Below are 14352 nucleotides of genomic sequence, written 5' to 3' on the forward strand. Positions count from 1 at the left end.
GGGGTCGTTTTCCACATGACCCGTCACCGCAGATGTAGGTCAGTGTGCCGGTCCGGTTATGGACAGATTCACACGAGTGGCGTAACTACTGTCTTACTTTCCGTCTTCACATTAACCCAGTCTGTCTTTAACTGACAGAAGAAAACATAACAGATGACGAACTCGTAAGAGTAGATTATACAACCGGCCCCGGGTCATCCGGTGATCTAACAGAAGCTTCAACACACACACACACACACACAAGTGAAATCTGAGCAACATCCGTTTATTGACCTCATCACAGTAATGCTTTAGTGATCACATGACTGGCCTAGTTAAACATCCTTAAATATAAAATACTTTAGATTTACTCCATTCACAAAATACATCAATACAGGAATCAAGTGGTCTGAATGTGTGTGTGTGTGAGTGTGTGTGAGTGTCATGCGCAGGCCGACACCGGCTGGCTGAGGCCGCTGAAGAAGGCCTTCTCCCTCTCGCTCATCAGCTGGAAGTGCAGCGGCTGCCGGCAGAGATTACACTCGGCGCTCGAGCGCGGCTGGAGCTCCAGACCCACCTCCGTCCACGTCTGCGTCAGCTTATCTACACACACACACACACACACGATCATTACACTGCATGTCTGTGCGCAGTGGTTCTTAAAGCACTGACTCCAGCTGCAGTCCACTCTTGGTGAATCTCCTCCTCATTTTTGAATGGGTTTTGTTTCACACTCCTCTCCAGGGTGCGGTTATCTCTATTGCTTGTACACTTTTTTCTACCCCATCTTTTCCTTCCCTTCTCCTCTCTACTAATGAGCTTGGACACAGAGCTCTGGGAACAGCCAGCCTCTTTAGCGGTGACCTTTAGTGTCTCGCTCTCCGTGTGTAAGGTGTCAGTGGTCATCTTTTGGAGAACTGTCGAGTCAGCAGTGATAGTGAAGCCGACAGAACTAGACTGAGAGGCCATTAAAGGGCCTGCAGGTGTTTTGAGTTAATAAATAACGAATTAATATAATATACAAGTTTTACTTTTTGAATGGAATTGGTGAAATAAATCAACTTTTTGAGGATATTCTAATTATATGACCAGTAACTGAGAAGTGTCGTGTGTGTTGAATAATGACATGATTCACAGCTACCGCGTTAAGGTTTGCTTTGCTTGTTATTTTGTACAATATTATTCATATTTATGGTTATAGATATTGTTAAACAGCCCTTCGAGGGTCTCTCTCACACACACACTCACCCACGAAGTACTGCATCATCTGCGGTGTGTGGTGTGGTGTGGGAGCGATGCGCAGCAGCTCTTCTCCTCGGGCCACTGTGGGGTAATTAATGGCCTGGACGTAGATGTTGTAGCGGCTCATCATGATGTCACAGACCTCCGTATTCTTCTCCGCGTCCGCCACCTGATGCACAGAGTCACGTTAGAGCAGTGTGGGCATGTTTTTGTGACATATGAGGACACAAATGTGTGTAATGCCATGGGTATGACACAGGTATTACAGGAGAGGGTGAAATATGAGGACATTACCCATGGCCCCACTTTACAAAAGGCTTATAAATCACACAGGAGGAGTTTTTATGAGAAAGTAAAAATGCAGAATGTTTCCTGTGATGGGTAGGCTTAGGGGCAGTGTGTGTGTGTGTGTGTGTGTGTGTGTTTTTGTGACATATGAGGACACAAATGTGTATAATGCCATGGGTATGACACAGGTATTACAGGAGAGGGTGAAATATGAGGACATTACCCATGGCCCCACTTTACAAAAGGCTTATAAATCACACAGGAGGAGTTTTTATGAGAAAGTAAAAATGCAGAATGTTTCCTGTGATGGGTAGGCTTAGGGGCAGTGTGTGTGTGTGTGTGTACGCACCCGCACAGGGATGATGTGGCTGGGGCAGTGCACCACGGGCAGGCCGGTGTCCATCAGCATCTGCCGCAGCAGCTTGACGTTCCTCTGGTGTTTGCGGCGCAGCGCTCGGCCCTCCTCACTCTTCAGGATCTGGATGGACTGCCGAGCTCCGGCCAGCAGCATCGGCGGCAGAGACGTGGTGAAGATGAAGCCGGCGGCGTACGAGCGCACCGTATCCACCAGAGCATCTGTGCTGGCGATGTAGCCGCCCACACAGCCGAACGCCTTCCCTGTGGACACACACACACACACACACACATCAGACGTCAAGCGGCAGGTCACATGATCAAACACACGTGAGCAGAGGCGGGGTTTCTCGGATTCATTGGTCATGTTCAGAGCAAATAAAGCCATAAACACTGCTATAATACTACAGAAAACTCTGGTAAATAAACTTTTGTTTTAGATGTGTTTAACATGATACGTCGCTTTGGCAGCACTAATATAAATAAAATAGTATATCAGTCCGGCGAGTCAACTAAATAAATGTACAAGCCAATGGCGATTATATTGCCAAGGTATGTAGAGGGTTGGTGTGTAAGATAAAAACTGGAAGAGCTGAAGTCATGTGACCGTGGTGTAGTCCGTTCATAGCCTGTCGTTTTACTTCTGCATTTAGACTTCATAGACGAAGTGCTGCTTAGAGTTCGTCTGAAGCGATAATCAAAAAGCCTCTGGGAGAAACCCTCGGGATGGCCTACACTGCAAAACATGCTCTTCTTATTTAGTATTTTTAAATTGTTTTCAGTCCAAATATCTAACAATTCTTAAATCAAGATGCATTTACTAGATCAGTAAATTTTCCTTGTTTTATTAAATAAAATCAAACAAAAATGAGTTTTTGCTTAAAACAGGCAAAATGATCTGCCAATGGGGTGAGGAAAATAATCTTATTTCTGATTGGGACGGAAACAAGAAACAAGATTTCAATCAGAAATAAGATTATTTTCCTCACCCCATTGGCAGATCATTTTGCCTGTTTAAAGCAAAAACTCTCTTCATTTAGATATTGTTTTCAACAAAACAAGAAAAAATATCTCGCGTTGTTTTACTGATCTAGTAAATGCATCTTGATTTAAGAATATTTAGATATTTGGACTGGAAACGCGACAGAATGAGTGAGAAGAGCCTGTTCTGCAGTGCACTGAGACGCCACATCTGCAGCGCTCTATAGTGCGAGTCCTCCAGATTCAGCGCAGCAGATTACAGCAGTAAATGGGTTCCATTAGTCTCCTGAGGAGCTTTCACTCGCCCTGCGTCATCTCGGCCCGGCTGACAAACGGCCATTCATCCGCCTTCAGGATGAGCTCACTCGTTTCCCAGAGGCCGGAGCGATAGTGAAGAGAAACGCCATGTGCAAAACCTTGTAAAATAATGCGATATTCGATACTATATTTCTATTAGTGTGAAAAAATCTATTTAAATTATATTTAAAACTTTTTTTTTTAAACTGAGAATGACACCATTTATGTGCTGCCCATTCTCTCTGGGAAAGAAAGCGCCGCTACGTCTGAAAGGGACCGGCCGCTCTAGCAGACATTCCTGGCACAAATCTGGCAGTCTGATTTTAACAGCAATGGCAAAGGCAATATTTAAACAGCACAAACACTCTGCTTGACTTGGTAATATATAGTTATATCAGCCTAAAGCTGAACATCAGATCCTCCAGGTAGACACAGACTCCTGAACTAGGGGTGGACGATTATTTCTGCTATTTTAATTTATCTTTGTTATTAAAAATAAGAACTAAAACAGTGTTCACATTAATTAAATATAGACTGACGCATAATAAAGATAAAAAGATTAATCGGCCAAGAGCAGTGATTTTCTCTTGTTCTTCTGTTGTTTGACAGACAGCGGCAGCTTTACCGTATTATCAGGTTTACTGTAGTATTAGCAGGTTTACTGTAGTATTAGTAGGTTTACTGTAGGATTAGCAGGTTTACTGTAGTATTAGCAGGTTTACTGTAGGATTAGCAGGTTTACTGTAGTATTAGCAGGTTTACTGTAGGATTAGCAGGTTTACTGTAGGATTAGCAGGTTTACTGTAGTATTAGCAGGTTTACTGTAGTATTAGTAGGTTTACTGTAGGATTAGCAGGTTTACTGTAGTATTAGCAGGTTTACTGTAGGATTAGCAGGTTTACTGTAGTATTAGCAGGTTTACTGTAGTATTAGCAGGTTTACTGTAGTATTAGCAGGTTTACTGTAGTATTAGCAGGTTTACTGTAGTATTAGCAGGTTTACTGTAGTATTAGCAGGTTTACTGTAGGATTAGCAGGTTTACTGTAGTATTAGCAGGTTTACTGTAGGATTAGCAGGTTTACTGTAGTATTAGCAGGTTTACTGTAGTATTAGCAGGTTTACTGTAGTATTAGCAGGTTTACTGTAGTATTAGCAGGTTTACTGTAGGATTAGCAGGTTTACTGTAGTATTAGCAGGTTTACTGTAGGATTAGCAGGTTTACTGTAGTATTAGCAGGTTTACTGTAGTATTAGCAGGTTTACTGTAGTATTAGCAGGTTTACTGTAGGATTAGCAGGTTTACTGTAGTATTAGCAGGTTTACTGTAGGATTAGCAGGTTTACTGTAGTATTAGCAGGTTTACTGTAGGATTAGCAGGTTTACTGTAGTATTAGCAGGTTTACTGTAGTATTAGCAGGTTTACTGTAGTATTAGCAGGTTTACTGTAGTATTAGCAGGTTTACTGTAGGATTAGCAGGTTTACTGTAGTATTAGCAGGTTTACTGTAGGATTAGCAGGTTTACTGTAGTATTAGCAGGTTTACTGTAGTATTAGCAGGTTTACTGTAGGATTAGCAGGTTTACTGTAGTATTACTACAGTATTATTAGCAGGTTTACTGTAGGATTAGCAGGTTTACTGTAGTATTAGCAGGTTTACTGTAGTATTAGCAGGTTTACTGTAGTATTAGCAGGTTTACTGTAGTATTAGCAGGTTTACTGTAGTATTAGCAGGTTTACTGTAGTATTAGCAGGTTTACTGTAGTATTAGCAGGTTTACTGTAGTATTAGCAGGTTTACTGTAGGATTAGCAGGTTTACTGTAGGATTAGCAGGTTTACTGTAGTATTAGCAGGTTTACTGTAGGATTAGCAGGTTTACTGTAGTATTAGCAGGTTTACTGTAGTATTAGCAGGTTTACTGTAGTATTAGCAGGTTTACTGTAGTATTAGCAGGTTTACTGTAGTATTAGCAGGTTTACTGTAGTATTAGCAGGTTTACTGTAGTATTAGCAGGTTTACTGTAGTATTACCAGGTTTACTGTAGTATTACCAGGTTTACTGTAGTATTACCAGGTTTACTGTAGGATTAGCAGGTTTACTGTAGGATTACCAGGTTTACTGTAGTATTAGCAGGTTTACTGTAGGATTACCAGGTTTACTGTAGTATTAGCAGGTTTACTGTAGGATTACCAGGTTTACTGTAGTATTAGCAGGTTTACTGTAGGATTAGCAGGTTTACTGTATTATTACTACAGTATTATTAGCAGGTTTACTGTAGTATTAGCAGGTTTACTGTAGTATTAGCAGGTTTACTGTAGTATTAGCAGGTTTACTGTAGTATTAGCAGGTTTACTGTAGTATTACCAGGTTTACTGTAGTATTACCAGGTTTACTGTAGGATTACCAGGTTTACTGTAGTATTACCAGGTTTACTGTAGTATTACCAGGTTTACTGTAGTATTACCAGGTTTACTGTAGTATTAGCAGGTTTACTGTAGGATTAGCAGGTTTACTGTAGTATTACCAGGTTTACTGTAGTATTACCAGGTTTACTGTAGTATTACCAGGTTTACTGTAGGATTACCAGGTTTACTGTAGGATTAGCAGGTTTACTGTAGGATTAGCAGGTTTACTGTAGGATTAGCAGGTTTACTGTAGGATTAGCAGGTTTACTGTAGTATTACCAGGTTTACTGTAGGATTACCAGGTTTACTGTAGGATTACCAGGTTTACTGTAGGATTAGCAGGTTTACTGTAGTATTACCAGGTTTACTGTAGGATTAGCAGGTTTACTGTAGTATTAGCAGGTTTACTGTAGTATTAGCAGGTTTACTGTAGTATTAGCAGGTTTACTGTAGTATTAGCAGGTTTACTGTAGTATTAGCAGGTTTACTGTAGGATTAGCAGGTTTACTGTAGTATTAGCAGGTTTACTGTAGGATTAGCAGGTTTACTGTAGTATTACCAGGTTTACTGTAGGATTACCAGGTTTACTGTAGGATTAGCAGGTTTACTGTAGTATTACCAGGTTTACTGTAGGATTAGCAGGTTTACTGTAGGATTACCAGGTTTACTGTAGGATTAGCAGGTTTACTGTAGTATTACCAGGTTTACTGTAGGATTAGCAGGTTTACTGTAGTATTAGCAGGTTTACTGTAGGATTAGCAGGTTTACTGTAGTATTACCAGGTTTACTGTAGGATTACCAGGTTTACTGTAGGATTAGCAGGTTTACTGTAGTATTACCAGGTTTACTGTAGGATTACCAGGTTTACTGTAGGATTAGCAGGTTTACTGTAGGATTAGCAGGTTTACTGTAGGATTAGCAGGTTTACTGTAGGATTAGCAGGTTTACTGTAGGATTAGCAGGTTTACTGTAGGATTAGCAGGTTTACTGTAGTATTACCAGGTTTACTGTAGGATTAGCAGGTTTACTGTAGGATTAGCAGGTTTACTGTAGGATTACCAGGTTTACTGTAGGATTACCAGGTTTACTGTAGTATTACCAGGTTTACTGTAGTATTAGCAGGTTTACTGTAGTATTAGCAGGTTTACTGTAGTATTAGCAGGTTTACTGTAGTATTAGCAGGTTTACTGTAGGATTAGCAGGTTTACTGTAGTATTAGCAGGTTTACTGTAGGATTAGCAGGTTTACTGTAGTATTAGCAGGTTTACTGTAGGATTAGCAGGTTTACTGTAGGATTAGCAGGTTTACTGTAGTATTAGCAGGTTTACTGTAGTATTAACAGGTTAACTGTAGTATTAGCAGGTTTACTGTAGGATTAGCAGGTTAACTGTAGTATTAGCAGGTTTACTGTAGGATTAGCAGGTTTACTGTAGGATTAGCAGGTTTACTGTAGGATTAGCAGGTTTACTGTAGTATTAGCAGGTTTACTGTAGGATTAGCAGGTTTACTGTAGTATTAACAGGTTAACTGTAGTATTAGCAGGTTTACTGTAGTATTAGCAGGTTTACTGTAGTATTAGCAGGTTTACTGTAGTATTAGCAGGTTTACTGTAGTATTAGCAGGTTTACTGTAGTATTAGCAGGTTTACTGTAGTATTAGCAGGTTTACTGTAGGATTAGCAGGTTTACTGTAGTATTAGCAGGTTTACTGTAGTATTAGCAGGTTTACTGTAGTATTAGCAGGTTTACTGTAGGATTAGTAATACTAATAATACAGTAAACCTGCTAATCCTACACATTTCACAATGTTGAAGTAGCCTATTAAAACCCTTCAGATACTGCGTGCCGCTGTGATATGCATATTGCGATAGAGGTGTGTGATATTTCCTTATTTTGGTCAGACACTCACCCAGCGTGCCGGAGATGATGTCCATCTTCCGCATCACCCCGTCTCGGTCTCCGATGCCGCCGCCCCTCGGCCCGTATAGACCCACCGCATGAACCTCATCCACAAACGTGATGGCGCCGAACTCATGAGCCACGTCACACAGCTCCTCTAGCGGACACACAGCTCCTGAAACACCAGAACAACATCATCAGAACAACATCATCAGAACAACATCAGAATATCAGAACAACATCATCAGAACAACATCAGAATATCAGAACTTCTGGAATTTCAAAAAATGCATTTCTTACGTAACAAATTGTCGTTTCCAGTCCAAATATCTAACAAATCTTAAATCAAGATGCATTTACTAGATCAATAAAACAACGCGAGATATTTTTTCTTGTTTTGTTGAAAATAAAATCTAAATGAAGAGAGTTTTTGCTTAAAACAGGCAAAATGATCTGCCAATGGGGTGAGAAAAATAATCTGATTTCTGATTGAAATCTTGTTTCTTTTTTCCGTCCCGATCAGAAATAAGATTATTTCTCCTCACCCCACTGGCAGATCATTTTGCCTGTTTTAAGCAAAAACTCTCTTCATTTAGATTTTTCCCCCAGAACACATATCTTATGTCGTTTTGCTGATCTAGTAAATGCATCTTGATTTAAGAATATTTAGGTATTTAGACTGAAAACAAGAAATAAATACTAAATAAGAAGAGCATTTTTCGCAGCCCACTGACCGTCCATCGAGTGCACCGTCTCGAACGCCACGATCTTCGGAGTGGACGGATCTGATTTCTCCAGAAGCTTCCGCAAGTGTGCGGCGTCGTTGTGCCGGAAGATAAACTTCTTGGCTCCGCTGTTCCTGATGCCCTGAATCATGGAGGCGTGGTTGCCTGCGTCCGAATAGATCTCACAGCCTGCAAACACAAGGGAAAGGAAATCTGATGAATAAAGATGATTACTTTTGCTCGTCTCGTAAATGCTTCTTAATGTAACAATTTTTAGATGTTTGGACTGGAAACAAGACAAAAATACTAAGAAAAGCTTTTTTTGCAGTGTAAAACTGTTCTAAAACCTTTGACTGTGATGTGCAAATATATAAACGTGTTTACCAGGCAGCATTTTGGCCAGCGTGAAGAGTGTGGAGTCATTGGCCACGAAGCAGGAGGTGAAGAGCAAGGCGGCGTCCTTCCCATGAAGATCGGCCAGCTCGTGCTCCAGATCCACGTGGAACTTACTCGTGCCGGAAATGTTCCGAGTCCCTCCGGCTCCGGAGCCGTGCTTCCCTAAAGTGTCCCTGTCGAGAGAGAGAATATTTCAGCACAAAAGCACCAGAGAATGAGGGAGCGTTCACACTTGTCATGTTTGCACTGCAAAAAATGCTCTTCTTCCTCAGTATTTTTGTCTTGTTTCTGGTCAAAACATCTAAACATTCCTAAAACAAGAAGTATTTACTAGACAAGCAAGACAGACTAATAAGATAAATAATCTGCCAATGGGGTGAGAATAATAATCTTAATTCAAACAGAAAACAAGATTATTTTTCTCACCCCATTGGCAGATTATTGATCTTATTTTAAGCACAAACTCTCTTCATTTTGAGTTATTTTTCCCCAAAACACGAAAATGTGTACTTGTCCAGTAAATGTTTCTTAATGTAAGAATTGTTAGATGTTTGGACTAGAAACAAGACAAAAATACTGAGTAAGAACAGCATTTTCTGCAGTGTGACCGTATCCCTACGCCTTTGGTTCGGTAACTTTAGGGTCGCTGTTAAAAATGCCAGTGTGAACGCTAAGCGGACCAGGACTAATGTTTTGTTTTTGGTCCGAACCGAACTCTGCAGACGGTGAGACTCACATTATGGTCTGCACCACCTGCGGGTGGCGGCTCATGCCCAGATAGTCGTTGCTGCACCACACGGACACGTTTCTGCGGAAGGACAAGGACTCGGTGTAATCGTCCGCCATCGGGAACTCCGTGGCTCTGCGATTCACCGTCTTAAACACACGGTACGTGTGGTCGTCCTTCTTCTCCTCAATCTTCTTCTCGAAGAACTCGTCATAGCGGAAGTTGGACACCACTGCAAGAGAAGAACTGCATTTATTAAAACAGGAAGTGGTTTACAGCCGGGCAGGGCAGAAGTGCACTGGAATATATGCTCTTCTTACTCAGTGTTTCTGTCTTGTTTCTAGTCAAAATATCGAAATATTCTTACATTAAGAAACATTTACTAGACAAGAAAAAGTAATTGTCTTGTTTTGGGGGAGTGAGTTTTTTGCTTAAAATAAGATAAATAATCTGCCAATGGGGTGAGAAAAATAATCTTAATTCAACAGAAACAAGATTATTTTTCTCACCCCATTGGCAGATTATTTATCTTATTTTAAGCAAAAACTCTCTTCATTTTGAGTTATTTTTCCCCAAAGCAATTTTTAGATGTTTTGACTCGAAACAAGACAAAAATAATAAGAAAAGCATTTTCTGCAGTGTGTGTGAGCGTGTACTTTTAGGCATGTTCTCCTGCAGCAGATGAGAGACCCTGGCAGGACGCTGCTTCATCAGCCTCTTCATGAGGCTTCCTCCCATCTGAGTGTCCTTTAGCTGAGACTCGGAGACGTCTGCAAAACACGACAGAGACACGTCTAGAGCTCATCATCCTCTCAGGTCAACGTCTACGGTAAAACACTCACGTCACAGTGCAAATTACAGCACATCTGACAAACACAGGGGTAATAAAATGAAAACCCTCACAATTACAAGTGCGGGTCATATAATTAAAATATCCTCAATAAAAAGATTTATTTCACTAATTCCATTCAAGTGAAACTTGTATATTATATTCATTCGACTGATATATTTCAAATGTTTATTTCTTTTAATTATTTGATGATTGTAACTGACAACTAAGTAAAATCCCAAATTCAATATCTTAGAAAATTAGAATATTATGAAAAGGTTGAATATTGAAGACTCCTAGAGCCGCTCTAATCAGCTCATTAACTCAAACACCAGTAAAGGCCTTTAAATGGCCTCTCAGTCTAGTTCTGTCGGCGACACTATCACTGCTGACTCGACAGTTCTCCAAAAGACGAAGGGAAGGAAAAGATGTGCTAGAAAAAAGTGTACAAGAAATACGGATAACCGCACCCTGGAGAGGAGTGTGAAACAAAACCCATTCAAAAATGAGGAGGAGATTCACCAAGAGTGGACTGCAGCTGGAGTCAGTGCTTTAAGAACCGCTGCGCACAGACGTTTGCAGGACACGGGTTTGAGCTTCGCACTCCTTGTGTCAAGCCACTCTTGAACAACGTCTCACGTGGACTACGTCTCACGTCTTGAAGCGTCTCACGTGGGCTAAAGACTAAAAGGGCAGCTGAGTGGTCCAAAGTTATGCTCTCTGATGAAAGTAAATTTTGTATTTCCTTTGGGAATCAGGGTCCCAGAGTCTGGAGGAAGAGAGGAGAGGTACAGAGTCCACACATAACACCTGAGCGGAGCCACAGACGGATCGACTCCAGGCCACGCCGCATCGCTGCCGTAATTCAGGATAAAGGAGACACAACTGAGCACTGAGAGCTGGACATGCTCAGACTGTTCAGCTGGCCAAGATTTCTAAAGATCCTTTCTTTGTATTGGTCTTTAGTAATATTAGAATTTTCTGAAATACTTAATTTGGGATTTTCCTTAGATATAATCATCAAATTTAAAAGAAATAAACATTTGAAATATATCCGTTGGTGTGTAATGAATGAATATAATATACAAATTTCACTTTTTGAATGGAATTAGTGAAACAAATCAACTTTTTGATGATATTCTAATTATATGACCAGCAGCTGTATAGTAGGGAGGGTCGGTTAACTTCAAACTCAAGGCCTTTCTCTGTCCAATAGCCTCAAACTCAAGGCCTTTCTCGGTCCAATAGCCTCAAACTCAAGGCCTTTCTCTGTCCAATAGCCTCAAACTCAAGGCCTTTCTCTGTCCAATAGCCTCAAACTCAAGGCCTTTCTCTGTCCAATAGCCTCAAACTCAAGGCCTTTCTCGGTCCAATAGCCTCAAACTCAAGGCCTTTCTCTGTCCAATAGCCTCAAACTCAAGGCCTTTCTCGGTCCAATAGCCTCAAACTCAAGGCCTTTCTCGGTCCAATAGCCTCAAACTCAAGGCCTTTCTCGGTCCAATAGCCTCAAACTCAAGGCCTTAACGTGGGACACACTCTAGTGTGAGAGGGAGGTCATAATCAGGTTATGATGTGTGAAACACATGCAAAAAAAAGCGTTTTCCCCACTTATTTTGGGCCATATTAACACAGATGTTCTGCATTAACCTGAGGAATAGTCGCCCCGTCCTGTCCTGTACTCTACAATGATCTGATATTCACTCTCGCAGGGGTTTGACTGAAGAGCTCAGGCTCCTGTCACCAGAAGCTTTAAGCTTTATGAACATTTTTCTTGCATTATCTTAACAAGCAAAGCAATTCAACTTCACATTAAATGAAATATTTAAGCAGCAGATTATCACGGATGTACTGAACATAATATCCAGTCGTTGATTTATTTTAGTGTTCTCGTGTGCACTCTGAGACGCTGAGGAACCGTAGTAGTCTCTGGCCATACTGGCTCCGGGTTGCTGGTTTAATCTGTATTTCTGACTGTCTGACTTCTGGAGCCGTTTTGATGACTTTAAATTACATTAATGAACTCCGTGTTAGATTTTGAAGCATTGATAACTGTAAAACGTTGCTCCACCCAGTAGTGGTGATGATCATTTTAAGCACACACACACCTTTGCAGACGGTGCGGACCTCAGAGACGTCCTCTTGGAGAGCCATGCTGGCCTGCCGGACCACCCCACGGTTCTGCATCTCTGCGGCCAGGAACGGGCATCTGGAGGCGGCCGCTGGGGGCGCGGAGTGACCCTCAGGACCCACGGGCACTGCTACAGCAGAGGGCACAGGGACATCTTCAGTGAGACACACACACACACACTCTCTTACACACACTCACTCTCTCTCACACACACACACACACACACACACACACACTCTAACACACAGACTGACCGTCTCCGGCCGGGGTGGTGTTCTTCTGCAGGCTGGATGCGGTGGAGCTGAGCGGGCGGAGGCTCTGTGGCCCTGAGGCGAGCTCCATCATGACGGGACACTTCACAGCGTACGCCACCAAAGAGGACCGAGCCTGCTGCAGGAAGCCCTGAGGGACACGGGACAGGAACGGGCAGCGGAAGAGGGCGTCCATGCTGAGGGAGAACACACACACACACACACACACACGGATCAGCCACGGCTCAGAGGTCACGAGTGTGTGAGTGTCTGGAGCCGTCACGTGAACACCAGCACGTCTCACACTGAACTCACCTCACACTACAGTAATCTGACCCTCACACACACACACACTTACAGGTGAATACCGGACGACTTCCTCATTCAGGCCAATGAAAGCCGGTCTGGTGACTCATTATGATCTGTGTGTGTGTGTGTGTGTGTGTGTGTGTGTGTGTGTGTGTGTGTGTGTGTGTGTGTGTTTGAGTGAGTGAGAATTTGTTTGAGAGAGATTGAGTGAGTATGTGTGAGAGGGAGTGTGTTTTTGACAGCGAGAGAGTGTGTGTTTTTGTGAGTGTAAGCAAGAGAGTCTGTGCTAGAGTGTGTGTGTGTGTGTGTGTGTGTGTGTGTGTGTGTGTGTGTGTGTGTGTGTGTGTGTGTGTGTGTGTGTGTGTGTGTGTTTGAGAGAGAGAGAGTGTGTGTCTCACATGACCGTGTGAAGAGGTATGTGTCTGTGTGACCGAGAGTGTGTGACCGAGAGTGTGTGTGTGTGTGTGTGTGTGTGTGTGTATGTATATAATGACTAAATGTGTCTAATTGTTAATCTTAATCACTGAATGTTCTTGTTTGTTATTGGAGCAGTTGTCAAACACGTCATGAAATAACACTTAGATAAGATTTACAGATAACCTCGCACTAAAGTGAAGGCTCTGACTGATTTAAAGATAATAAAGAATGCTCTGACTGATTTAAAGATAATTAAGCGAAGTCTGACGGTCAGCGGAGATTAAAGATCGTACAGACGCTCGACGCGACGCGACCGATGAGACGCGTCCGTCATGAAGCCGCGACTCTTTGATGAGAGCATTACTGACCTCACTGATGTCCGAGCGAGAGTACTCCGGTTCCGCGGAAAGTGTCGCGCTGTGGATGAGGAGGGTGTCTGTGTCCGGTTTTAGCCGCTGTGGGTGAAGGTGTCTCGGTGTCGGTGGCCTGTTTTAGCCGCTGAATGAGCGCGTCGTGTCGTTATCCTTCACTGAGGACGAACGAGAGGGCGAGAGAGAACGAGTGGATTATATCAGAACACCAAATATCGCGAGACTTGCGTCATCCCGGCTAGCCCGTGGAGACACGCCCATTTCCTTCCTCGAAACCGCCATCGCGCCTCATAAACCGTTTACAGTATAAAAACACTTTATTATTTCCCTGTAGGAAAGATTATTACTCTATTTGACCTCTAAGGTTTGTTTATGCTGTTAAATGAGTGTTCAGGTAGAAAGAGAGCGATTCCACCGGTTTAGGGAGTGTACGCCCTCTTACAGGAATGGAGTTTAAAAGCTCACAAACACGGAACACAAAGTCCTTAAACAGCCACTTTTATAATACCATTATATTTACTGTATTCTTGTAAAGTGCTTTGAGATAACACATTAAGTATATTATTATAGTTATTATTACTCGTCGTGTTTCACAATGCGCATCAAACGCTTTCTTTTGAATTAATAGTTTGGTGAAAATATAAACAATGTGATTTGCTATTTTCACCCAATCAAAGAATAATAAAGATTTTACTTACATGTATGACTATCTGGTGTTCCTCGGGTTTTGAAATGACATGAATTCTTAATTATTGAGT

The 14352-nt window shown here is 42.0% G+C and overlaps 1 protein-coding gene across 1 annotated transcript; it reads right to left on the minus strand.

Moving 5' to 3' along the window:
• Positions 1 to 249: 249 nt before the first annotated feature.
• Positions 250 to 13777, minus strand: alas1 (aminolevulinate, delta-, synthase 1). The gene is made up of 11 exons (XM_067431306.1): positions 13592 to 13777; positions 12501 to 12694; positions 12224 to 12376; positions 9946 to 10059; positions 9299 to 9521; positions 8551 to 8735; positions 8176 to 8355; positions 7452 to 7616; positions 1859 to 2127; positions 1228 to 1390; positions 250 to 582 (listed from the first exon to the last, which is right to left on the minus strand). The coding sequence occupies exons 2-11, from the start codon at positions 12691 to 12693 to the stop codon at positions 422 to 424; spliced, it is 1806 nt and encodes a 601-aa protein (XP_067287407.1). The 5' UTR covers position 12694; positions 13592 to 13777; the 3' UTR covers positions 250 to 421.
• Between the last annotated feature and the right edge of the window lie 575 nt (positions 13778 to 14352).

This window comes from Pseudorasbora parva, chromosome 22 (assembly GCF_024679245.1).
Source record: "Pseudorasbora parva isolate DD20220531a chromosome 22, ASM2467924v1, whole genome shotgun sequence".
Lineage (NCBI taxonomy): Eukaryota > Metazoa > Chordata > Actinopteri > Cypriniformes > Gobionidae > Pseudorasbora > Pseudorasbora parva.